Source organism: Oreochromis niloticus, linkage group LG15 (genome assembly GCF_001858045.2).
Source record: "Oreochromis niloticus isolate F11D_XX linkage group LG15, O_niloticus_UMD_NMBU, whole genome shotgun sequence".
Lineage (NCBI taxonomy): Eukaryota > Metazoa > Chordata > Actinopteri > Cichliformes > Cichlidae > Oreochromis > Oreochromis niloticus.
Window position 1 is genome coordinate 4,512,485 of NC_031980.2, and position 27,275 is coordinate 4,539,759.

Here is a 27,275-nt window from a genome sequence, read left to right on the forward strand (position 1 = left end):
ATCACCACAGCACCTGGGGGATCTCCAGAGATTGTACCTCAGGTGGTCGTTGACTGCAAATGGTTTTCACCGAAGTATTCAAATTATGTTAGTTCAATTAAAACTGATCCTCTGAAAGTTTATTCATAAAGAGCTAAAACAATACTTTTTTAATCCTCTTGAATTTAAGCTGAAAGTCTGCACTTCAGTCACATCTGATTTGATTTAAATCCAAGGTGTTGGTGTACAGACAGGATTAGTTCATAAAATGTAAAAACAAGATGAAATACAACAAAAGTTATTTGTGACAGATGTTTGAAAAAAAGGAACACAAACGGTTTTATTTCCAAGAAGAAATGCTGTTACATCGCCATTCACATGAAATCAGCCACATTTTGGCTTGAAGACATCAAACAAAGCAAAAATGGTGGTATTTTAAGTGAAGGATGGGACAATAAATGCATTGAATTCACTCAGACTGAGGCAAGATAACCAGTGTTTCGAAATCATCCAAAGACAAACTGTTATGCAATTAAAAAACTACAACATTCACAGAATCTATTTACATTAGGTACACGACTACCACAGCTACGCGTCTTGCATTGCTTCCAAAACATCAGGTTTATGTGTGTACCGACTTATTCAAAGATGACTTTATAATGCGGATTTAATGTGTTATGTTACAGGTTAATGCAAACAGGAGACAACACGGGTGATTTCTACCAAAAAAAACATTTAAAGTGCAACTACTGATGAGCTTTACCACATTAGTAACAGATTAGTAACACATTATCTAGCACCCACCGAAAAATGACACCTGTTAAGACGTGATAGAGTTAAAGCTGTGCATCACCCAGCCTGGAACAGACACTTAGCTTACATTGTAAGGCTTAAAATGCTGGATCGCAGAACATATCTGTATAGTTTCATTTTGCATAAGAGAGTTCAGTGAAGAATCGCTCAAAGTTAAACATAATTCAAATACATCTCGATACCCCACCTGAAAGTTGGTAATATTTAAAGATCATTCATTGCTGGAAAACATTGATATCAAAACTGATTCATTTCATGAATACATTCAGCAGGTCTCTTAATGCCATTTTATCATTTATACCAAAAAAAAAAAAATAAAAAAAATCAGCCTTTCTCTACATTATGAAAGAAGTCCACTGAGTTCAGAAAAGAGCAGCAGTTATTATCCGTGACCCCGATCCTTTGGCTTTTTCAGACAGGCACATTTGGTGACACTTTCATTGACCCACGTGACTCGAGCAGAAAGCAGAGAAACTTCAAGTAACTCTGTGAAGATGATGCTAGAAAAAGATGCTGTATCCTTAGGTCATTTACACACACATTAGTCTTTTACATCCAGATTCCCAGAACAAAGACTGCTTTATCAGACTGTGCCCATGTGAGAATAGCATAGAGGGCAGGTGGATGCCCCCCTTACCTGCATGGTCCCATGCAGCACCTTCACTTAAACCTAACAATGAGAAGGTGTCTGAAGCAAACCGCCTCCTGCCGTGTTGTACATGTGGGAAGAGACGACTTTCACAAAGGCTCCGTTGTGAGTCCAGAGTTCACGTGTGAAGACATCTTTAGTCATGAGTGAGATTTCAGTGTGAGACTCTCAGAGCGTAGATTAGTTTTTGTAGTGAAAGGACATTAGTTACAACTATGCAAATTCTAGGTCAGGTTCCAATTCTTTTTCTACGTCTATCCAGGACCGTTTCTTTGCGCTGGGGAAGTCCTTTCCTAAAGCACCACGTGTTAAAGGCCTCGATGTCTTGGTAGTAGGGCTTTCAGTTGCCTTAGCGGAGGGACTGCATTTAAGTCTCTCAGAGCTGGATCTGAGGGGACTACCTGCAGGACGCTTAACTGGTGCCGACTTTCTTTTCGGAGGCCTTCCTCTGGGTCGTTTGACTGGCACAGGAATATCTGCTACTTTACCGACATTGCCTGCGAGGTCCTCAGCTTCCATCTTGGTCTCTTCCAAAGTAATTTTTTCACTTTGTTTCTCTTCAAGCAGCAGAGATATTTCACCTTTGCTGACACATTTACTGGTCTCTTCTATCACACTACACTTTTCCTTTTCACCTACAGCAGTACTTGCAGGGATCCTCCGAGGCCTGCCCCTGCCTCGACGGGCTTCTGGAAGGCTTGGATCGGCCTTGGACTTGACAGAACACACACGATTAAACTTCAAGCGGGCAGCTGGAAGAGTTGTGCTCATGCCTGCACCTGTGCTGCCCTCACTGTTGTTTTCTGTAGCTTTAAGATCCACTGAAGGCACAAACATTGGTTTGTTAATGGTGGCAAGCTCAGCCTGGGGGGAAATTACACCAGAACCCTTCGAATCGGAATCTGAAGATGCCGTTTTGCTCTCTAGGTTATGCCCGGTTTCCGAATCCAAAGGCAGGTCCGATGCAGATATGGTAGTGTCTGATGGCTCAATTAGCTTCATCTTAGCTGAAGAGCTAGCATCACCCTCCTCTTCATTCTCCCTGGGTTTCATGACCATGAGTGTATAGAAGCCATGGCCAACTGTAAGATAAAAAAAGTACACAAACATATGCAATAATATTATAGTAACACATTTAAATGGAAGATAATTTAAATTGGGTGTATTAACTGATCAAAGTGCTTACTTGGTTTCAGACATGAGGGAAGTATGAGCCTGCCAGTCTTGGAGCGAATAAGAGGAAGAGCCAGAGGCTTTGGAGTGTGAACCTTGGTGCTGGTGTAGTTAGCTGTTGGGGATACAGGTGAGGCTCCTTCTTTGGCTGTGGGGACCTGAGGTGAAGCTTTACCGGGCGGGTCTTGAGACTGCTGATCTGTTTGGGAACTGGAAATGTGGGAACCGGAAATGTGGGAACCAGTAGCCTGGTCTGGCTCTCCAGAAGCTTTCTGTTTGACTTCTAAGTTTGATGGAGACTTGTTTTCTTGGACTGAGGCCACATGGTCACCTTGCTCAATTTTCACCTGGGAACGTGGTGCAGCATTGACAACCTGGGCTGGAGAGGATACCAGCAGAGGCAGAAGTTTAGATATAGCTGTCTTTGCAGAGGATTCAGTTGGAGCTTTTCGCGGGAGAGGCTGGAGCAGGGTTATCATAGTTTTTAAATTGTGTGGAGTTGTGGCTGTGTTAGCCTGAGAAGGAGCCCTGAGGTCAGGCTGTACTGAAGATGAGGGCGTGGGATTAGACTGGGGAGCAGTGGCTTGTAGCAAAGCAGCTCTGGACTGTAGCAGGTGGGAAAAGAAAGGCGTCCACTTCACCGTCTTCTCTTTCCTTTTCTGTTTTTCGCACACCTCCTTTAGTTTGTGCCTGACCACATTTTGAGACTTCCCTAAAAAAATTTTAATTGAAAAAACAGAAAGAAAAACAAAACTTCAGCACAGGGAGTGAAGCATGCATGCACATATTACTTACTACATGTCTGTTAGTTGAAAAGTCTTAAATGTTTTGGTCAGAAAATTAGTGACAACTGAGGAAAGCAGATCTGCTGGCGATCAAGTCTCTATGTTGACACAAGAGCAGGATGTCGTACACAAGTGCTGGATAGCAAGCTTTGAGTTATTCTCTATGCAAACTCAGTGCATTCAAACAGTACAAAAACCAATACAGGGCAAGAAAAGGTGCACTAATACAGAGTGTACATACCAGACAACTGAGAGAGTCTCTCTACATAGCCCGACTGTATCTGCGTCAGCATCTTCTTTGTCTCTTCTAGATGTTTGGAGGTCCTAACCAGGCTCTGAATTTCTTTCAGGGCCTAAAAAACACAAAATGGCAAAAACGAGTGTTGACGGTGAGGCCAAAAACTCCCACCTACAGATCAGTGAAAAAGTGATTGGCCCCCCTAGACCTAATAACTTGGTGGCCCAGCCTTAGCACAGCAACAACAATCAAGCGTTTGCAGTAATTGGCAATGAGTCTTTTACAGCGCTGTGGAGAAATTTTGGCCCACTCATCTTTGCAGAATTGTTGTAATTCAGCCACATTGGAGGGTTTTTGAGCATGAGTCGCCTTTTTAGGGTCATGCCACAGTATCTCAATCGGATTCAGGTCAGGACTTTGGCTCGGCCACTCCAAAGTCTTCATTTTGTCTTTCTTAAGCCAATCAGAGGTGGTATTGCTGGTGTGTTTTGGATCATTGTCCTACTGCAGAACCCATGTGCGCTTCAGCTTGAGGTCTCGAACAGCTGCCTGGACATTCTCCTTCAGGATGTTTTGGTTGACGGCAGAATTTATGGCTCCATTTACCACAGCAAGTCTTCTAGGTCCTTTTCTGAAATGCTGGATATAATGCTGGATACAATTGGATACACACCTTCCAAAGAGTTCAACTGATGTCTTATCAGTCCACAGAGTATTTTTCAAAAGTCTTGGGGATCATCAAGACGTTTCCCGGCAAAACTAAGATGACCCTTTATGTTTCTTTTACTCAGCAAAAGCTTGGATAAGTCGTCCCTGCGCTCTTGGAGTAATTTTGGTTGGCTGGCCATTCCTTGGAAGGTTTACCATTTGTGTATAATGGTTCTCACTGTGCTTCGCTGGAGTCCCACAGCTTTAGAAATGGCTTTCTAACCTTTTCCAGACTGCGAGATCTCAATTATTGCTCATTTGTTCCTGAACTTCCTTGGATCATGGCATGATGTCTGGCTTTTGAGGATCTTTTGGTCTTCTCCGCTTTGTCACACGGGTTCTATTTAAGTGATTTCATGATTAAGAACAGTTGTGGCAGTTATCAGGCCTGGGTGTGGCGAGAGGAATTGAACGCAGCCTTCCAAAGATGTGATTACCACAGTTATTTCTTGGGCCATGTAGGTTTACATTTTCCCCCCCTTAATAATAAACACCTTTATTTAGAAATGGCATCTTGTGTTTAGTTGTCTTATCTTTGTCTAATATTTAAATTTCTTTTGTGATCTAAAACATTTAAGTGTGAAAAACAGGAAGGGGGCAAACAAACAAATGTTTGACCTTTTAAACAAGTTTGAGTACAGATTAAAAGAGAACTTTCTTTTTGCTGAATATGGGCTACTAAAAACAAACAAACAAACAAACAAACAAACAAACAAAAAAAAAAAACCCCTAAACTAAAAAGACTTCACTGTAAAACTGATCTTTAAAAATGTTTGAATAATGTAAAAACTAAACTGCAAGTGTGTCATATTTTCGGACATTTTGACCGAGTAAAATTAATTAACTAAATCGCCATATAATTTTTTCTCTGCAAGCTTCCTTTACTCTTATTTTTACTTGTGCTCTGTGACCTCATGTGCGGCCCATGTACTCCTTTCAGTTTATCAGACTGTAGTGGCTTCTGAATCTAAATGTGACAGTTGTGGGATTTGTTTTCTCATGTTGGTGGCATAAGATGAAGGGGACAGCCTGAGATCTGATCTTATGGTGTTTTCACACCTATGGCGTTTAGTCTGTTTAAATCAAATCAAACTCTGGTTTGTTTCCCCCTTGTTGTGGTTGGACTGTGCAGGTGTGAACACAGTAATCATGGTATTGTTCAAAATTAAACCCAGAGCAGTCAGTTTATGGTGTGAACGTGATCCAACTACCCAGGTGTACAGTACGGGTGGGGGCACGTAGCTTTGTAGTCTCGATGCAGGACGGTGCTACATATATATGCAAAGGTCTGTATGTGCTAGCAACAGTTTACAAGTTTACAAACTCAAACTGATTCATACCAGATGAAACAAACTATAGGTGTGAAAACACCCACATGTTTTTCCATTGAGAGGAACTCAAATTTAAATGCATCTTTAAAAGTTTTCAAGTATGTAGTCTGATGCAAATACTGTGGTAGTATCTGTGCCAACTTTCTGGCGCTCTGCTGTCTTGGTTTGGTCACAAAATTTTTATTTGGATGCTTAATGAGAACATGACATTGTAATTGTGATAAAAAGTATTAAAAAGTAGTAGAAAGTGCACACAACCTTTAGTGGAATTACATTTTCCCATTAGTTTTCTTGCAGTTTCCACTTTAGCTAACCAGAAGGAAAAATGCAGTATGCAGAACTGACCAATGACAGGAGGCGGAGCCTGGGAGCTCTTGGGTCACTCCGTAGGACAGACTGGAGTTTATCGAAGAGGTTTCGCTGTTCCGATCTTCTCAGCCGTTCTAGCACTGTGTGGTTCTCGCGCCTCCTTTTGTTTTTTGTCTCACCACATTCATTTAGATCCTGGGGGAGACGCAGTGAACACTCAAAACACACTATACATACTGCCTTATGATGCAAAGAACTGTGTTCCTACTATATCTAAATAAAGTGAGGGCAATTAAATATGGCGGTCTAAGCTGGCGCTTGTCTTACCTGGGAGTCGAGTTCCAGAAATGATCCCAAATCTTCTCTGGAATCTCTAAATGATGATAAACAAATTTCAGCTTTGATAGTAAATAACAATTTTATGCTTTAATTTCAACATCCACATGTTAATTTTTTATTACCGTGATTGCAGTACTTCCTTGGAAACAGCTTTCTTCAGTTTAGCAATGGCCATCTGTTGTTTCGCTTCTTCTACAGTCTCAACATCCACCATCTCATCCTGAAGACATCATTCATGATGAGCTTTTTAAAACAATGTCAGGATTATGCAGACGACTATTTCATATTTTCTAAAGCAATTTAGTGTTTTTATGATTAGAGTTAAAGATGAACCAATTTGAATTTTTGCACCCAGTTTCAATTTTACATGTATTTAAAGTTGGACTGATTTGTTTCTATGAGCTAACACCTGTTTTTTTTCTTTCCATTTATAATAAACCATTGTCAACTTACAGTTGATCTTCCATTAAAATAAATCACTAAGCACTAAAGAAAATAAAAAAATAAGTAAACTGTAATTCTCAAACTTACATCTTCATCTCCCTCTCCTTCACTGTCTGATGAGTAGGAGCTTGTGTCTTCTGAAGCGATGTCTAGGTTTGATTCTGCCTGCTTGCCGTTGGCCTCATCGCCCTCGTCTGATGGGATCTTCCCATCACAAACCAGCTCAGGGGAAGAGCTGGGCTCTGCTAATTTGCTGCTTAAAGAGCTCTTGACTGCGTTCACTGTGTCCACAGCAGGACACCCAGCTGCACTGTCTTTTTGTAACAGGACATCATTGTTCGCCATGTTTGATGCGTTTAGATGTCCTGACTGTTGTGCTGCTCCATCAGCTCCGGGCACTGGGAGCTGAATGAGGGTAAAGCCCCCGGGCAGGGAAACACCAGGTAGCTTCTGTCCTCCGGTGCCCTGGTTGGACGGAGGGCAGATCCTGAAAGAATAGGTTCCACTCTCTCCTAAAAAGCTGGGGCTTTTCAGTGATTGTGAGACGGTGAGCGAGACAGGTGAGGATGAGGAGCTGCTCTGGAAGGAAGTGTCTGAGTTGTGCTGGCCTGAGGAAAGTGATTGGACAGAGCTGATGTTGGATGATTTCTGTGACTGTTGCCCCAATGAGATGCGTCCCTTGCTCTGAAGGCATGGATGGAATAAGAGAACTGGGAAAAAAAAAAAAAACTAGTTCAGCATGATGAGATGATAATATATACATTATTTTAATATAACTGTGTTTTTAGTGATACATGTTTACGTCTATTCTGTTTGATTAAGTTAATGTCACTTCTTGAGGTTCATCTACCTTCTATCAATTCTAATGCTTTAACAAATCATCTGGTCCTTACTACATCCTAAAATTATGTAAATACAACCCCAGATGACATCTTACACTGTCCTATTATTTATTTAACAAAAATTAAGGTAAGAAGGAAAAGCAATGTGTGAAAAACTAAGTCTAAAAAAGCCTAAGGACTCTTTTACTGCTTCAACGGAAACTGAGAGAAGAGGCCAGTTGCTGATAACCAAAGGCACTTTATTAACTGATCATCAGCAAGGTTGAGCACCTCTATAAAAGCAGAACGTTTGGTAGTTTGCAGGTCTAACACATTCACAATTCCAAGGAGGAAAGACATCAGCAATGACCTTAGAGAACCATCAGTCTCTGATGGCTTAAAAGACCATGACTCTACAGTGAGAATGATTATTTACAAGTAGAAAACATCAAAGACAGCTGTCAATCTTTCCAGGAGTAGATATCTCAGAAAAGTCACCCTAAGGTCAGACTGTGCAATGATCGGAGAAACTGCAAATAACCCAAGTAGTTCATGACAGTACAACAAATACTGAACAAGTACGGCTTGTTTGGGAGGGTTGTGGGGAGAAAGGATTTTCTCTCTAAAAAGAACATGGCAGCACAGCTCAAGTCTGTGAAGTTGCATCTGAACAAACCACAAGATTTAGGAACAATGGGAATGGAAAGATCAAAGTGGAGATGCTGCTTGTCATAAACCACAGCACCACATTTAGCCTAAACCAAATACCAACTGTCAAGCACGGTGGTGTAGGGGTGGTAATTTGCTATTGTTTGCAGTGACATGACTAGGAATTGGAATCGAAAATCAGTTCTTGTAGAGAACTGGAAAATAGTGGATATGGACATTAATTTTATTTTTATTGCACAAAAGGATGAGGGAATGATGGTAAAGTGGAGACTGCTCCAGGACAGAAACAACTGCATCATGCTGTTAACACAACGTTGACTCTCCGCAACCGCCTCCACAGACAGCATGCTAACACTAAGTTAGCCAAGAATCCAGAGTACGCTAAAGCTGAGTAAACGCTGACCCCAGAACAGCACCGTGATAAAGTCAGCCGTCATTTGCGGTGAAACCGCTGCTGAACTTCAACAGGCAACAAACTGATGACCTCAGTTTCTACTGGTTCATGTTTCTATAGTAGAATCACCATGACAACCGCTTTAAAATCTGTACGGGTTTTCATCTTTGACTTGTGCTGTCGGCTTTGTGTACATACCTAAATACTAAGAGAAAGATCACACTTGCCCTCATCGGGATAGGCACTTGTGTTGGTGTGTGGGGTTGTAGCCTGTATGTTTATATTTTTAAATGGCAATTATGAGACAGTGTGTTTCAGATCATCTTACAGAGTAACATGAAAGCAACGTAACGAGTAGTATAACGACTGTTTTTATCGTGGGTGTAATTAAGTAACATACTGCATTATTTTTAAGAAAAGTGTTCTGTGTAATATATGCAATAATTACTTTTCTTTAAAATAATGACACCAACACTGATCACAACAAATATCTCCAAAATTCACAAAGATTTGAACACTCAGCATGTAATTAATTTGCATGAATGTAATGTCTTTGGAACGCTGCTTAGAGATAGTGGTGACTCTCAAAGTGGAGCCAATGAGAATCAATAAGGAATCAGAATTGCTAAATTCTTATCAATTCCCATCTCTACACAGGACCTGAGTGCTTTGGAGTCACTGAGTCAACCCTGAACTTCTCTGTATACCAAAGTATTCCAGAGTCAAACGTGAGGCCATTTGTCTGACAGCTAAAACTCAGCCAAAACTGAGTCATGCAACAGGACAATGATCCCCAGCATTGCAATTTACAACAGAATGACTGAAAACAAAAGAATCAAGGTGTTGCGCTGACCCAGTCAAAGTCTAGACCTCAACAGGATTGGATCGCTGTGATGGGAACTTAAGAGAGCTGTGCATAAATGAATCCTGAACTGAAGCAACACTGTAAAAACAGGTCGGGTAAAAAATTCCTCCACAGCAATGTGAGATACTGGTAAAGACACACAGAGATCAATTACTTCAAGTTCAAGTATAATGGGGTGTACTTAGCTTTTCACACACTTTTCTGCTATTCATGTGAGGTGTTATTTCAGAATTTTAGAGCCTGGTAAGAATCAAATGTTTTATTATGCACTAAATCTCAGAAAGAAAAGTGGCGCACTTTTTTCACATGACTATACTAAAAACTGTTTCAGATTATGCTCAGCTATAACACGTGAAAAACCACATTTACTAAGAGCCTTTCCAAACAGACAGTCCTGCCTTTTAAGCGTTCTGTCCTTTAAGACGATGATAAAGATCGTGAATATCTTAAGCACGCAGTTACAAATTGCTTCACAGTTTGAATAAAAACAAACATCGTGCATATTATCTCCAATGGTTTATATGCACACACACTTACATGCAAGTATTCGGTGTGAATTACAGGAATGGGTGATGAACCAAGGAAAAGCTAAAATGAGTTTTCAGCAGTCAAAAGGCAAACCACTGATTTAACCGACTTGAGGGGTTAAGGAAGTGAGTTTCAAAATTTAGCCGCTACAACCTCAAAAGCACAGTCAGCTCTAGCACTGCTGCAGAAAAAGGACCTGAAGCATTTAAGGCTTTGTATGTGATTTTTAAATGAATTCTGATTTTCACTTGAAAGTCAGAAAAAGGGAAGGAAGAGCAGGAGATTCATAGGCAGCACATTTAGGATGTGGTAGTTTTGAATAAAGCAGATCAGGTATGTAAAACAAAGTGCCTCTGCTGTAGTCTAGCAACAGAGAGACAACCTTACCTGGTGACGGCGTTGGTGTCTTCAGATCAGTAGTTTTCCTTGCAGCGATATTTGGACTGACCAATGAGCTTGCAACTTTTACGGTCCCAGCCTTTGGAGTGCTGGTTTTATGTGCAGAGTCTGACTTCTGAGAATTTTTCTGAGGAATATCAACTGAAGCATTTAGTCGTCCTGTGACGTAGGCAGCAAGGCGGTTAGCTGGATGCAAAGATCCCATCTTTCCAAGCTGCAGTCTGGCCTGATTGTAGGATTTGCCGTTTACCTGCAGAGGAAGGGATGCATATGTATATTTTAGAAAGTATCTGTATATTTCAGCTGGTGTAGCTGTGTCTTAGTTAGTCCTTAAATAGCCACAAACTGTTATCTTTTCCAAAGGATAAATCCAATTACTGAATGCAAATCTCATTTTCCCCCCCTTCAACATCCAAACCTCAGTGCAATTTTTTTCAAGTGACAATCTCTAATGGAGAATTTAAAAATTCCCAGGCACATGGATGTATTTGATCCAACTTTACAAAGCCCTTACCTGTATAAGTCCAGGTGCTTGGCAGCCAGCAGGTTTTCTCTCGGCTCTCAGCGTGCCAGCAGGCATCACTCCACTCAGAAAGGGTGTCACTCCAAACCACATCTGCGGCTCTTCGATTTGGCCATCTTCCTCCTCTGCATCAGTGTTCTCATCAAGGCCTTTACTGGTATGCATTTCCTCATCACTGTCACATTCATCATCATCATCACAATCACTGGCTTTTGATGGTTTGCTAATCTGCACCTATAAAAAAAACCAACAGTACAAAACTTTGTCATATTGGAAACTGTTGAGAACGCCGTACATCACGTCATCACACGAAAAAGCAACAAAGCAAAGAAAGTGAGGACACATGTTCCAACAGTCAAAAGCAGGATTATTAGACACCCAACAGATAGCAGCCACTGAGGAAGCCACTGCAACATGGGAAGTGCCCAAACAGCAGTACCCACAAGGGCCAAATGAAGCCATCTTCCAAAGCTGGTCAAACTCCATAGATGCCGATGTTAAAATGTCCGACTTTAAAGCAGAATCAATTCAATTTTGTTTATATTGCACCAAATCACAACAACAGTCGCCCACTTAGCTCAGTGGAATTAGCAGGCGACCATATGCTGCATGGCTGAGAGTGGCTGGCCCGGGTTCGAATCCGACATGTTTTCCCATCTCTCTCGCCCTCTGCTTTCCTGTCACTCTTCACTGTACCCTTTCAAATAAAACCGTAAAAAGGCCCAAAAAATAAATACATTTTTGTTTCTGTAGCTAACTACACCCAAACTGTAAAGACTGATTTTTTTTTCAACAACTCATCCATTTAAACAGCATTAAGGGTTCAAATTAGCATTATTATAGGCATGGTAAGGTGTAAGCAGACATAGCCTTCTGTAACTAGTAGCTGCACATACTATTTGTACTGCCTAATACAACTAAATACAACTGCTCCTGACTTTAGGCATCAAAACATGATTTCACAATCCCGTGGGTAACCCTTTCTAATAGTCTTCAGTACCTGGTAGGTGACGATGGAGCCGCTGGGCTTCCGCATAATGATCTTGCTGATTGGCCGGATGCGGTAAGGACCAATGTAGAAACGTTGGGAAAGCTGATCATGATTCATCCGCTGACACAAAGCCTCCAGGATCATCCTCTGGTCGTTCTGCCACCGACACACTGACTGGATCTGTATTTGCTTCCTTGCTCCTACTTCACTACATGCAGTTTCCTGAGATGCGTTTTCACCTGGAGGTTACAGGGAAATATGTTTTTAAACAACTACAAACACCTTTAATATCCCACTTCACTACAGTGCAGATTTTTCTTACCTGCTTTGTTAACAGTTGGTAAAGTGCTGTAGTACTTGTCAGTGGTTTTTTGTGGTTTTGTTGGGGCGTTTGGTGCAAAGATCTTGGGCTCTATGGTGACTTGAGGAGGAGGCTTGCTATTGAACTCTCTTACACGAGCACATGTCATCATGCTCTCCAAATATTTATACACTGGATCCTTATCTTCTTCCCGAATCTGCAATCAGGATTTGAGTCTCTTTTCAATGAGATTACAGGACAAATTGTAAACAAATACAAAGAAAAACTTCTTTCTTTTGTTTTTTGCAATTGATGAACTTAGCAATTATTAATATGGCAAAATAATCATCTTCAGCATCAGCAGTTTTAACTAGTGACTGAAAATTTAATTAAAAAAACAAACAAACAAAACAGCTGTTGAAAAGCAATTTTATTTTACCGGTTGTGGAAATAAACTGTTGCGTTTTTGGACCTTTGGTGTAACCACATAGAGGGGTGCAATTTTTGGAATAAAAACTGGTTCTGGATCCTCATCACTGCCGTTAGGCTTCCACAGTTTATTAGCATGCGAGCCTTGGCGAGGCTGGACCACATGTTCCATATTAGTCATCGCTGGGGAGGGCAAAAAGTATCTCATTAACACTTGTGACCAAACTGAGCAAAGAAAGTCATGACTCTAAAAGACTGCGGTCAGAATCAGGGAAAAAATCTTCAACAACACACAAATGATACTGAAATAACTTGAACTCGATCTTACAGTAAACAGGATGTTCTTCGCTCTCCCCTGTGGACATCTGCTTAGTGATCTTGCGTTTGAAGCAGGCACAGCCAAACATGCATTCAGGCCGCCTGCAGTGGAGATGGCCTCTGTTCAGGTACTGCAGACTGGAACACACACAGCCGAGTCTGCAGAAGTCTTGACCACATTCAGGTCCAGCAACTCTATTTGGAGAAGGGGGTGCTTTCAAGATCTGGCTGGGCTGCATCTGATTAAAACGAGAAGTGAGAGACATGAAAAAGAGTTTGAAAAATCATTATGTGTGCTTTTCTTTTAATGTAACATCAGTTTTCTACCCCCTTTATATTTGATATTATAAAAGCTAGTGTGACTTTTAAAATCATCACTACAGAATGAAACAATGAAGTCATCACTGACATGCCAGCCCATGACATTCCTACACTTCCTGCAGAGGACACACATGCTACATACCTGTTTTGTCAGTACTACAGTCAGAGCAGCTGACAGCCTCTCTGAAGTCAGCTGTGTTCTGCTGAGGCCCTGGTTCAAAGTTGCCGTCTCCATTTCCAGCAGCTTGTGCTGGAACTTGGTGAGCCCCGAAGGTTTGTACATCGGCCCCTGGTTCTGACCAAAGCTCATCTCTGACAACCTGAGGAAGAAACATGAAATGAGCAGATAAGAATTGTTCATTAAAAAGATGTACTGATGTGAAGCAAAATCAAATTATAAACAGCTGTAGGAAAACAGTTACAGGACTAAAGCAAGGAAGCCTATGTATATGCCCGCCAATGTAGCGGGGAAAAGGGGGTTACACGATCAATAACTGCAGTCATTTTCACTGGATGTGGCTGGATTTGGATAACCCAAAAACTACAGTTTGGGTGAGAAGGAAATGAGAATTATAACCTTTGATTGAAAAAATAAAGATGTATAACCACCCAAACAAACTGATAAAAAAAGTGAATGGACTGAAAAAGTGCAAAATAATTTTATGACTCACAATGTAACATTTTGTTTTTTCCCCTCTTTCTATTAATTTTATTAATTATATTTCTATAAATACAATTTTAATTAAGATAATATGGATTCTACATTGTTTGAAAACAGGCTACTATAACACAGTAGTTTTATGAAACTCAATAACAACTAATAAACAACTAGTGGAAAAAATACTGATGGCTGCCAGTGCTACTTCTCTGTTGTTGCTACCCCTCCTAATAAGCCCCTTTTTCCATTAGTACCTACTCCGATCGACTCACCACGGTTCGCCACAGTTTTCAGGGTTTTCCATTAGGTCATAGTACCTGGTACCAAGTACTAAAATAGTACCTGCTCGGCCAGAGTTCCAAGTGAACCAAGCAGGTACTAAAATGTGACATCGTCAGACTGCATGCCACCGATTGCCTGGTCAGTGGCATCATTCGATGAGTCATGAGAGTGTCGACCATACAAATTAGGTGGTACTTGATTGTCGAGTCGAGTTGTGGTGAGTCGATTCTAGTAGGTACTAATGGAAAAGTCCCAATCCTAGGTGACTTCCTTCTTTTTTTTCCTTTTTTTAAATAGAAAAATTGACCTCTAACTTTGACCTTCAGGCCAAGGTCACTGAGATTCAAACTCCTCTGGGACTTTTAGTAGATTCACCTATGGTATGGTTTGAAAATCCTACGTAGACTAGTTCTTGAGTTATCCTGTTCACAAACTTGGGTGTCCACACCACCCACCCAACCGTCAGGGTGACGACAATATCCCATCGGCTTTTTACGGCTGAGGGGTAAAAAGCTTTTGGTGGATAAATTGAAGAATAATTTAAAGTGCATTAAAGTCACAAAAGAAAGAAAGTCCTGAGTGTGCAGGTGGAGAGTTGAAATTCACTTTAAGCTGGTACCAAGACAAATATGATCAAACTTGCATAAAACTTGCAGCTAGGTTTTGAAAAGCATCAACTAATTCTAAACCTGTATTGTAGTTACGTACAAAACACTGTACTTAACTACAGTAAATCAGTATATTTAGAAGGCTTTCATAAATACAAATACAAAAAGTCAGTATCAGTGATCATCATTTTTTCCATTTTGAAATGAAAAATCTTTGGTTTTGTTGTATCTATTTTACGAGAAATGTCACCTTAGAGGAATTATAAATTCTTACTATTGCAACAAAGTATCGATTCTCAACTCAAATAACCTTTAGCCACACCAGTAGCCAATCAAATTCAGAACACAAAAAATGTGATTAAATGTGACAAAATTTAACACATATCCTTACCTCTGTGAAACTCCCTGATTCTGGGTATTACTAGAACCACGAGCATCACTTGGATGCCTCAGCGAGGACGCAGCCTGGTATGTGAACTTAGCTCCTGCTTGATGGGGGGCTGCTGGCGTGGTCAGCGGAGGAGCAGGTGATGTCAGAGCAGAGTAGAGCAGTGGTTTGTGGGATAGGGGACAAGGCCTGTTGGCCCCCACTGGGAATTTTGAAGGAGCCTTTCGATGCTTGAGAACGCTGTCCAGGGTCTTTACATAGCTGGCGCTTTTAGCGGGCAGCTGATAGGACACCGAGCCCTCTGGGTTTGTAGAGAAAGCAGCAGCGCGCTCGCTGATTTGCTGAGCTTCGCTTTCCAAGTACTCATCCAACATGTTGCTGCAGAAGGCAGAGAGGTTCTTTTGTAATCCTTTTTGAGAGAAAGAAGAAAGAGACTTTAATTTATTGAGGAAGAATAATGAATCAGACACAAGTACTTTCAGCTGGTTTCAGCTCAGTTAATCTTTTGGTAATTAGAATGACTACACTAATCCCACGGCATGATAAAAGGAACACTGCAGGAACAATATGATGAGCAGCCCTTACCTTCACCGTTGGAAGAAGATGTTTCCTTGCCTTTTACGAACTTGTTTTTCCACCCCTTTATTTTCGTCATGTCACTTGTCTTTCCCGTTCTGGAGATGAAGGGTAGTGCCTCATCTGTGCAACAAACATAATGCCTTTAGTTACAGGTCACAGCACACTATTATATTTTAACAATGCCGGCCTGAGTTCTGCAGCAGAAACTCAAATTTTAATCAGAATTTGATGCCAATTTTATTCTCTTTGCGGAAGAGAAAATTGTACTCCTTCAAGTTCAGCTTCTTTTCTTATCTGACCACCCAAGATCCATCACCTAATCACTTCTGTCTTGACATTATGCAAAGGTTTAATGTGGCATGACTGACAAACTCATCAAGAAAGATCTGCAACCTCATATTACACACACCCTTTGAAAACCCACACAATAAATCTCAACCCCTAAAAAAGAATCTGAGATTTCCAACTAGCTGTTCGGTCTCTGCGTCATAGCAGCCGACGTCACCAGTGATGGCTGTCGTCACTTTGCCTTGAATGTTTGAAGCTAGTGAAGGGTACAGAGGATGTTTAAAATTCCAGTCAGTACCCGACTCCTTATTACAGGAGTACCGATAAGCACCCGGGGAAATGGTGCTTTTTGTATTTTTGTGAGTTTAATTCATTCCAATAAAGCTGTTAAAACAACCTCTTACAATGACGCTGCATGTGATCACGTCTAAAGTTCTTTACTTTACTGGAAAGAAACAGAAAAGCAGCTAAATTCAACACACCAAATCTTAAGGCCACACAAAGTATTTTAAAAATAGATCTCTAGTTAAGACTGGGAGACTTTCCATGCTTCGGTTTTCAATACGTTACTAAATTCTCCTAATAAGTGACCAGCAGCACTAAGCGCTTCACCAGTGTATTGCAATCAGACACGTGAATCAAACTTGCTTTAAATCGAAGGATACAGCCATCCATGGCACACCAATTCCCCAAGTTAGTCAATATGAACTGAGTTAGTCTGCTTTGAAGCTAGTGCAAGCTTTCCTAAAAGGCATGAAACTCTTTCACGCGATTCAGTTTATTTTGAAAAGTCTCAACAGGATCTTGAGCTTTATTGTGAAAGGTTTATGTGGAACATAAACAAGCGGACACGCGATGGTGTTACCGTCGTTGCTGCTAACCGCAACGCATAAAAACAGGCACTTGTCCGTCCGTAGTGTGGTTATATTAAATATAAGAGAAAGAGAGAACTTTAAGAAAGTAATATAGCCACTACAGTGACCATCAAAACGGTAAAAAAATATTGCCGTAAACAGTTTATTTTGCGACACCACGAAACAAACGATAGCGTAAAATGAAACGATAGACGTTTTTATATCGTCATCCGATATATATCATTATATCGAACAGCCCTAAAAGACTCTATAATAAAAGATAGAAACCTGGAACAATTAGATGTTGTCTTATGAGCAAGCACTTGGCGAAAGTGGGAAGGAAACACTCCCTTTAAACAGGAAGAAACTCCGGCAGAACCAGGCTCAGAGAGGGACAGCTGTCTGCCGTAACCAGTTCGGGGGTGAGGAGAGGGGCACAGCACATTAAAAAATTTAAAACCCCTTTAAAAGCCTGATTTACACTAAAATAACATACAATAAACGGGTTCCTGAAAACATACTGCAAAACGCATTCAGAGTTTTTACATGAAATAACCCAACAGCAACTAATCGTCCAATCACAGTTCCAGAAATCAGCAGTTTCCAAAAGTTTGACAGAAGACTTAAAAACAGTCACAGCGGATCAGGTCATCTGGGAGGTCATTCCAGAGTTTTGGTGCAACAACAGCAAAGCCATGAGCTCCCTTTGGAATAAGCTTTAACTGTGGGATGAGCAGGAGCTATGGAGAGGCGGGCCTTAACGACCTTTTAAATATTTCTATCACTTTTTAAGACTGGATTCTGTCATGCAGAGGGAGCCAGTGCAAAACTGCTAAAACTGGAGTAATAAGATCTCTCTTTTTCCAGTCAAGAATCTGGCTGCAGCATTTTGGACTAATTGTAAATGGGCAAGAGATGATTGACTAACTCCGGCATACAGTGCATTACAGTAGTTCAGTTCAGTTAAGATGAAGCAAAGGAATGTATAACTTTTACAATATCAGAAGATTTCTTTAAAAATGTGTCTGGAGGAAACTGCTCTCGACCACTGCACTTGTCACATTACCATCAGCCTACAGACACCTTACCAAACATGCACAAACCTGCTGAGCATGAAGTTTAGATGAAATATTATGAATGGGCTTATAACTGTGTCAAACGTAGATATGACCACTTGTTGTGTAGCTTTGTGACCCCACCAAGTAGTTGTTAAAAAAACATGGAGAAAAACTCGTTTTATATAAATCACACCAAAACACAAAATCACAGCTTTTACAAAAGGTGCCTCCTTGTTTAGATATTATCAATCACTATTCAAGAAGTCTAATGTGACTCGCTCTAATTTGCCACTGACATCTCCACCTACTGCATAGGTCACTGTACCATTTAAAGCACTTTTCCGACAGTCTCACGTTGATTAGTTTTCTGCAATACTTGGACTACATAAAACAAGTAAAACTCAACAAAAGTTTACCTATTCTGTGTCCACCTATTTTCTTACTATGACCACAGCATACGACAAATTGCTCATAAGATATTGTGCAAAAGAAGCAATCGAAGGACCTCGATCAAACATGCACAAACCGTCAAAGATTCAGCCCAACTTACCACCAGGAGACACAGTGGTGGTCTTGCTGTGTTCTGGAGGTGGTAGTGGGAGGGAAACACCCAAATACTGCAGGTCAATGGACATAGTGAGGTCTAAGGAACTCAACTTCAAGCCCACTGAGAGAAACGGCAAAAACAGTGAGAGTGTTTTGTGTTGGTTTTCTTGTGCTTTAGTTTATTTTATAAAACTTTTGTAACTACTTGACAGACTATGCGCATTGTATACTCACCCTCCTGCAAGACGGGATGGATAACTTGTCTGTGTTTGTGGACTCTGAGCTCATTCAGCAGCGCAGTCTCGAGACGAGCCATCTTCTCCTCATCGGTCTCTGGATTCACGTCCACTGTCAACACCACAGATACAATTTTAGATTCGGGCAAACAACATTAAAAATGTAGATCACAGATTCCACAATAATATTTAAAGAAAAACTGGGTTTTAATAAAAAAGGCACAAAAATATTTATTCCATAGTTTAATCAACTGAAGAAAAGGAAAGAAAGAAGGAAAGAAAATCCTCACATTGGTCGCTTGTTTGTGTCGGTGGTGCCGGGGTTGTTAGGGAAGCTGGAGATGCTGACGATGAGGTACTGACCATCTTGTTCCTGACATGAACCTCAAGAGCTTGCTGTGACATAAAAGAGCATTAAAGCTTAAAGATTTATTTGATACCAGGTGGAATGTTGAAGGAACCACCCCTCCCTTTATTAAATGAAACTACACCCTCTGGAGACATGCCGATGCGCTCCGAGCATCCAATGCAATCACTTTCAGTGTTTTACCTTTGAGGTGAACGACACAAACAGCAGGCCTTCTATATCATCCATCTCCGGTTGCATAGCGCCTGTCAGTGATGGGCTGTGGACGACTGTGGAGGAGGCTGCTGCAGTTTTACACTCTCTTCCCCGGGAATTTGCCCAACGTCTGTTCATCCTCTTCCTCCTCTTACAGAATCGAGGTGATGATCCAGGGGTAGATGTTGAGGAATTAGCAGTCACAGATCTTGCTTTAGGTGACATCCATACTTTTAAGCCCTGCTGCACCTCAGGGGCTACACTGGTGGCAGCGCTTTCTTGCTTGGGTGCAACAAGCACAAGTTCACCAAGAGCATGTTTGCCTCTTATGCAGGGGACATATGGTTCATCTTTTCTAGCAGGTTTAGACATTATGGGCTTCAGTACCAATCGGGTCTCTTGCACATTTGATAGAGACGCAGAGTCATTTTGACTGTTTGCACTGTAAGACACATAAAAGTTAATATTGGTTATTGACACCAAACAAGTGGATTTAATCATGATCTCAGTGCAAAATCCTTTCATTTGAGATGGAGCAGCATGTGGCAGTGGCATTTTAATAAGCTATTTCCAGCTGTTTAACTGGCAATTTCACAAATTCCTACACCTAATGAGGCAGTCAAGTAAGAAATTAATAATGCATGCAATCCAATACAAACAGCTTGCAAAAATGTTCTGATTATTATACTTTTATATTGAATTCAGACAACTGCAATATTTGTATTATTATATGAAGTATTTCCTCAATTAAATTTGAAGAGGTGCAAAATAAATGAATCAGAACTTGTGCAAATATTCTGAGTTTATACGCTGCAGTCGTTTTTTGCAGCGATTCACCGCGTGCTGTTCCACTGTGGTGTATTCTATGTAACACACACACCATCAGTTTATAGACTCATCGGCCACTTCATTGGGTGAACCTGCTCAGTAACACAAACAGCTAAACAGCCAATCGCATGGCAGGCATGTGGAAATGGTCAAGTCTACCCACTGGAAGTTCAAACCAAGCGTCAGAATGGGGAAGAAAAGTGACTTTGACTTTGAATGTGGCATGGTTGTTGGTGCCAGAATGGCTGGTCTGAGTATTTCAGAAAATACTTACCTACAGAGAATTTCCCCACATCTCTATCTCTAGGATTTATAGAGACTGGCCCAAAAAAGAGAAAATAATCCAGTGAGTGTCAGCTCTATGGGTAGAAAATGCCTCAATGATGTCAAAGGTCAGAGGAGAATGGAAAGACTGCTTTAAACTGACAGGAAGCCAACATGCAGAAGAGCATCTCTGAATGCATGACATGTCAAACCTTGAAGCACAACACACTGACTGCCAACTGGACACTAGAAGCCCAGAAAAACATTGCCTGGTCTGATAATTGTCACCGCTCCTGATGGTGGTGTAACGGTCTGGGGATTTTTTTTCTGAGCAGAGCAGGGCCGCCGTAGGTCACAAATCATCTCAGACTAGTTTCTTGAACATGACAGTGAGTTCACTGTAATTCAGTGGACTCAGCAATGACCAGATCGCAATCCAGCAGAGCAAATTTGGGTGGATGTGCAGCAGACAAATCTGCAGCAACTATTAGCCCTTTTCCACTAGCACCTACTAGGCTTGACACGTCTCGACTCGACTCTGTTTTGGTTGTTTTCCATTACATTTGAGTACCATCTAATGTGCGTGTGGTCGTTGCAGCAATGCGGCCAAAAGTCCCATGATGTCATTTGTATGCTACACTAATGCCACTACAAAGGAGGACGTTGAAGCAATGGCATACCCGCTGTTTGGTGTATGTCTTTTTGGCAGACTTAGGAACCAGGGTATTTTTTGTGTAGCCATTTCCCTCATTGTCAAGTTTAAAAAAAATAATGGTTTGCATTTTCATGAAGGAGACACCCTCATGACTCACTGAACAATGTCACTGACGGGCCAGCTGGTTGCATGCAGTCTGTTGACGTCATATTTTTAATCACCTCAGACTGCTCGGATCCCCGGCAGAGTAGGTACTAAAAAAAATATACCTGGTACTAGATGCTAGCACCTAATGAAAACCCCCAAAAAACAAGTTGAGGTGTGCCAAGCCGAACCGACCTGAGCAGGTACTAGTAGAAAGGGGCTATACGTGATACCATCATGCCAATTTCTGAGACCAGACCAAAATTTCTGAGGAATGTTTCCAGTACCTTGCTGCCATGAAGAATTAAGGCAGTTCTGAAGGATAAAGGGAGTCCAACCCAGTACTAACAAAGTGTAACTAACAAAGCGGTTGGTCAGCTTAGTTGTTTTTTTAAGTGATCCGTTTGATCATGTAGGATTTCTGGATGTTCAGTTACTCCTGCACTTATAATTACCTAGACTCCATCACAACAACACAAAAGTATAACACTTACATAAAAGTATAACAGTTAGTAACAGCGTGTCAATACAAAAAACACATTTCTCGCTTTTTTGCTGTGACAATACAGCAATTTGCCAATGTTAAAACAAAGGAAGAAACAACACAAAACCCACCTCAGATCCAGTACCTCCTCCTGGTTTTCACTGGGTTCGGTGGGTTCGATCACAGTGGGCTGGTATTCCGTCTTCACAATAGCTTGAGCCTCTCTAGCGATTCTGTTCAGACGGGGGTTGTTCCCGTCCTCCCTAAAGCCCTTTGCAAATGGGTTGTGATTAATTTTCAGCTGGGTAATCCGAAAGTTCTGATACGTCGTCACAGCCATAAATTCAGTTTGTGGAAAAGTAAAGGTCATGCTTTCATGTCCCATAACTACAGGCTTGTCAGCTGTGGGCATGCCTCCATCGGGAACAGGTATTATGTGAAGCCTAGGAATGTAGCGATGCATGGAGTGTAAGACTATATGACCATCCTGGTCTTGGGAGTTATTGGTCAGTTTGAGCTTGTAGAAGGACACCAAGCTGTTCATCCAATCTGAGCCGCGACAGGGTGAGTAATGGTGTGAAAATGCTCGGATCAGACCTTGGGTTTGATGTTCTGCTCGCCCGGTGACTTCCCATCTGGATGCACTCCAGCGGTACCTGTACTGACCCGATGGGACTATGGACAGGAATAGACTGTACTGCTGATTGGGATCCAGGCCAGTCAAGCGGTATCGGCAGTATGGGAACATGCGTCGGCCCTGCTTAGTGAGAATCATCTCGGTCCCACACTTGTAGAACTGCTTCCACACGTTGTTGTTTTCCAAAACGACACTGACACCTTTGAAGGTCAGCACCGCAGGAAAGTCTTTTTCCATGTCCGTGTTGCCAAATGTGGTTGCGGGCAACGCAGATGACCATGGTGTTGATTCAGGCATATTGACGATGCTTGTTTTCGTGCACGTTAGGGAATCTGATGCGGATGTTATATGCAAGGCTTCTGGGCTTTTTTCAACAGTTCCTTCTAAGGTAGAAGCTGATGTTACTGCAGATTTAGCCGGGCTAGCTTCAGCAGGTGAAGAAACAGCAGCGCTGGAATCATTACTCGCCATGGAGACAGCTTTGCTCTCAATCACTGTCTCACTAGTGAAATTAGGTCTTGTCAAGGTTAGGAACGGAGGAGCTGAAGAAGCAATGGAAGCAGGAGGAGCGGAGAAGGGCGCATTAAGCAAGGTGCCCTTCTCACCTTCCACTGCCTGGTTTTCCTCCATGGGTGGGAGCTCAGAGTCTAAGGCGGACATCACCGGTGGCTCTGATCATCACACTGCATGAGACACCTGACACACAAACAAAAAAAGACAGCATTATTTGTACGCTATAACAGCGTTCAGAGGTACAACATGCATTACACTGATACAATCTAACCAGCAGAATTTAATTTTAAAGACAGAAAAACAAAATGAAGAACAAATATAATATAAACAATGATCAGAGAGGATGCAATTAGAACTCATCCAAGTAGAACAAACAGTGGCAGGAAGGAAAGAGGAGCCTGGAAAGCTGCACCCAGAAATGTATAGACTTTGGATTCAGAAATGATTACAACCAAAATGTGCCGATCAACTCAAAGACGGCTAAAAATTTGTGTTTACTTAAATAAACCAAACAGGGATGCACCGATGCATCTAAAGAGCAGTGGTTTTTGCTCTTGTTGACTGATATCTGACTGATACTTGAAAAAAGAAGACATTAACCAATGGCAGTTGCCGATGTTTATCTGCTGTGCCTCATCAATTTTGTCCCTAAAAATGTTCAAAGATGGCCTGATGGAGAGATAAAAGACTCGTAAAGTGTTCAGCTACTTTATTATTGTGACGATGTGTTTGTTTACCATACACAAAATGGTGAAGTAAACAATAATAACAACAACAAAATATACTGGTGTTCACCTCAGCAGATCTCTGTTCAGTGCTACTGAGAATTGGCTAATCGCTATAGGGTGATGCAACAGTAAGTGTTACAAATGACAAGTCCAGCATATACGGGGCTGCTTAAAGACACAGGCATTATTCAAGGCGCTGACACAAGTACTGTGAAATCAAATGAAGACTCAAGATGAATGTAGCTCATCTTAAGTGTAAAGACTTGATATCGTGTCAAAATTAAATGATCTCCGGCCACTAGTTTCTGTGACTGCCGGCTGTTTGAATGTTTTGTAAGCAAACCAGACCAAATTTCAAGACATCTGATCTGCACGAATCATAAAAACGTCCCTTTGTGTTCATCAGGACGAAACTGTAAAAATAACAAAATCAGTGATCAAGAGATTTTTTTTGTTTTGTTTTTCAGAAAGGCACATCCTCTCCCCAAATTCCCTGAAAAATAAATTAGAAACTTAATGGGGGGGACATAATTTATGTACAACCTTGGGCTATGTGTGCTCCTCTGATGATCTCTGGGCATTTTTTTTATTTATTTATTTTGGTTGAAAATGTAAAACTACATTTAAAAGACCTGCTCTGTCTCTAAAACTGAAGTAAAACTCGTATATTTCTACATTTTAACAGAGTAATAAGATTATTTTAAACTATATGTTAAATGCTCCTACGCAAGAACCCCTGAAGCCACCATCACACCATACAAGACCAATACTACAAATATAAACAATCAAAAGGCGCTCTCAGATCATTTCAACAATTTCTCGTGGCCCTGTGGGGAAAAGTGGACTTTGCCTTGCTGGAGACCACTTCGGTATGACTGACCAATGGGCTTCCAGCTCAGGACACGGCCGAAAAAACAGGCCTACATTTTAAACAAGGATGAACCACGAACACCGTTTTGTACATTGAAAGCCAAGAGAAATGATCTTGGTAAACGGCACACCAGAAACTATAAAGGTAACCCCTTTTTGTTGTTGTCCTAACCCCCCTCCTCTAATTTCCTAATCACATTGTCACGCCGACACACGGATGCTTCAAGTCTAAAGGTGTTAAACGCCACAACGAGAGCCTAAAACGGCTTATCACCTCCATGTTTACAATATAAACTCCCAGCGTCACTCCCGTATAACTATTTCCCTCCCTGCAATAAGAAGCGACGTTAAGAATTTAAGTTGTTAAACCAGCAGCTCTTTCTTCCTCACACACCGCGGAGAAGGAAGGCCGCCCGCTCCACCACTCACCAAGTTGGAAAAGTTGCAGGTTTCACTAAAGCCTCACCTTTCAGCGTCGCTTCGGTACCTCGTGGCCGACCGCAGCGAGGCAACAGTAACGTTCAGCGGCGAAGCTCCAACTGTTGCACGTCGCCGTCGCCGTTAAAAGGGCCTCGGAGAATCCCTCGAACATAAACACAAACTGGCAAATGGAGGCCGAGAGCCACGCCACTGTGCTCACATCGACCGACCCGAGTGTGCACGCAGTGGAGCCAAAGCGCATGCACACTATCACCCCCACCTCCACCCACCACCCCCTCTTCAATGGCGCGTGATTCCCGGCCCGCCAGCGCGAGGGAAGCGGGAGTCCGCCATCCAGGAGATATACATAAATATTTCGTTTCTCTCTCGCTCGTTCTCACCTCGAGCGCGGTCCGCGCGCCGGTAAGGACAACTCTCTGCAAGTTTGCGCGAAAATGTTTAGGATGTGTGATTCGCGCACTGAGAGCAAAGGCGTGACACTTTCTCTCTCTTCCTGTCTGTTTCCTTGACTTCTTCTACCTTTTTCTATCACACTTCCATTCTCACCCTCTCTCAGCCCACACATACACACACACTGTCCTCTCTGGCCCCCTCTCTCTCTCGCTCTCTCTCACACACACACACACATCCGTGCTTTCGAGCTGTGACGTAACACGTTCACCATGGTGGTAGAGATCCAGTAGCCAATGCGCAAGCTCCCAATGGACGACCGGCCAGTTGTTTCATCACGGTGGCAAACGTACGAAAAAAACAAATGAACACTGAAAGTAATTTTGTATCTTTGGAGACATGGCGCTGTTTCCTTGTGATAATGTATCAACATTAATATGTGCACCTGAAATCAGTAGCTCATAAACTATTAATTGATTGACCTTGTCTACAAAAGAGAGCAAGGCTGATTGGCTTTGTTTACGGGACAAGATGGCGGCCAGGAGTTGAAGTTAAGAATAAATATTTGGACAAAAAATAGCATCTTGAATTTGCACGTATTGAATTGTAAAAAATAATTTTAAAAAGCTGGAAGAAGACCGTTGGACCCTATTGGGTCGCTAATATTTTTAACAAACGCTCTTGATCGAAGCATAAAGTAATCTAATTTACAGGCTAGGCCTAAACTACCATACCGGAAGTGTAATCCTAGCTTATCCAGAAACCCCAGTAATAAAAATGTAATAAAAAGCTCCATAATAATAGCGAGATGGCATTCAGTGACTGAATTTTAGCCACGTGAAAATCTCAAAAACCTCCACAGTTCCTCCACTATCTTTAGGCAGCTGGGCCATATAGGCTACACCTAGCCTACTGTGCTCTGCATATGTTGTCTATATGTGCAGTTTGTGTAAATTGCACGCCCTAAATTAAGTGCTGTTAAGCCAGCCTACCTTAGAAAGGCGTAGGGAAAACATGGGAAACCAAAGGCAACCCTCTAGCCCAACAAAATCAACATGAAGTCAACTGATTTAGCACACAATGCATATGTGAGTTGTGTACTTCTGTTTAGTACCAAAAGAGAAAAACAAAAAGAAATGCAAAGGTGTTTTGATATCTGCCACATTTTTTGATCAGTAGAAGGTGTGAGAGCCAGTAAATCTAGTGATGTATGTGACTGAATAAATAAATAAAAGTGTTCAGTTATTACCGCAATGATAAGGCATAACAACGCAGAAATATGACACTTGTATAAACATATAATAGATAATACCACAAACCAATGAGGAAAAAACACGTTCATTTTTCCTCATTCTGATATTTTTCTAAACTGATATTACATAAGTTTAATTAAACATGAACCATACAAAACTTACCTCCGCTCTACAGATGTTAACACTGCGGATAGCTAAGTATAAAATTAGTACTAAATCACATTTTCAGTCGGGCTCTGCAGGATCTCTGCTTTTCACTTGTGGCTTCAAAACAACAACCTAATAACACAACAACACAAAAGAAAAGAACGACTCTCATTCAGATCATCGGCTACGCAAGCTTGTGATTTAAAAGCCCGTGTGGGTTAAAAGAAGAAGAAGAGAAGAATCAGTGATTATGGTATGAGAAGTATTGAGCGAACGGGGCGGTCAAACAAGGAAGTGGGTGAAAAACGGCTCACAGGCGACGACCCATCTTTTGTGTTCCACGTGGAACTCTCGTGGTGATGTTCCGCGTGTCCAGTCAATTCGAGATCACGTGCACTTATTTTGTGTGCGACAAATGAAAACTTCAGGTACACGCAAAAATGAGACTGTATTCACAAATAGTTCACACAAAGGCACAACTGAGAGCGAAATCTCCCACGCGAGGTCGTGCACGGACTCGTGAAATGACTTTAAC

The 27,275-nt window shown here is 41.6% G+C and overlaps 1 protein-coding gene across 5 annotated transcripts; it reads right to left on the minus strand.

Moving 5' to 3' along the window:
* Nucleotides 1-293: 293 nt before the first annotated feature.
* Nucleotides 294-26,894, minus strand: mgab (MAX dimerization protein MGA b). Of its 5 annotated transcripts, none has more exons than XM_019346164.2 (22): nt 26,756-26,894; nt 21,893-23,094; nt 19,375-19,828; nt 19,115-19,220; nt 18,823-18,936; nt 18,593-18,709; nt 15,849-15,962; nt 15,267-15,672; nt 13,470-13,647; nt 13,017-13,245; nt 12,699-12,871; nt 12,281-12,476; nt 11,968-12,197; nt 10,959-11,201; nt 10,433-10,694; nt 6,856-7,478; nt 6,447-6,544; nt 6,313-6,358; nt 6,022-6,180; nt 3,641-3,752; nt 2,628-3,326; nt 294-2,523 (listed from the first exon to the last, which is right to left on the minus strand). In XM_019346164.2, exons 2-22 carry the CDS (start codon nt 23,056-23,058, stop codon nt 1,655-1,657), a joined length of 6,594 nt encoding a protein of 2,197 aa, XP_019201709.1. In that variant the 5' UTR covers nt 23,059-23,094; nt 26,756-26,894; the 3' UTR covers nt 294-1,654. The 5 variants fall into 5 exon arrangements, with proteins under 5 accessions (XP_019201709.1, XP_005449800.1, XP_005449798.1 ...); XM_005449743.4 differs by lacking the exon at nt 26,756-26,894 and adding an exon at nt 25,331-25,583; XM_005449741.4 differs by lacking the exon at nt 26,756-26,894 and adding an exon at nt 24,976-25,583.
* Between the last annotated feature and the right edge of the window lie 381 nt (nt 26,895-27,275).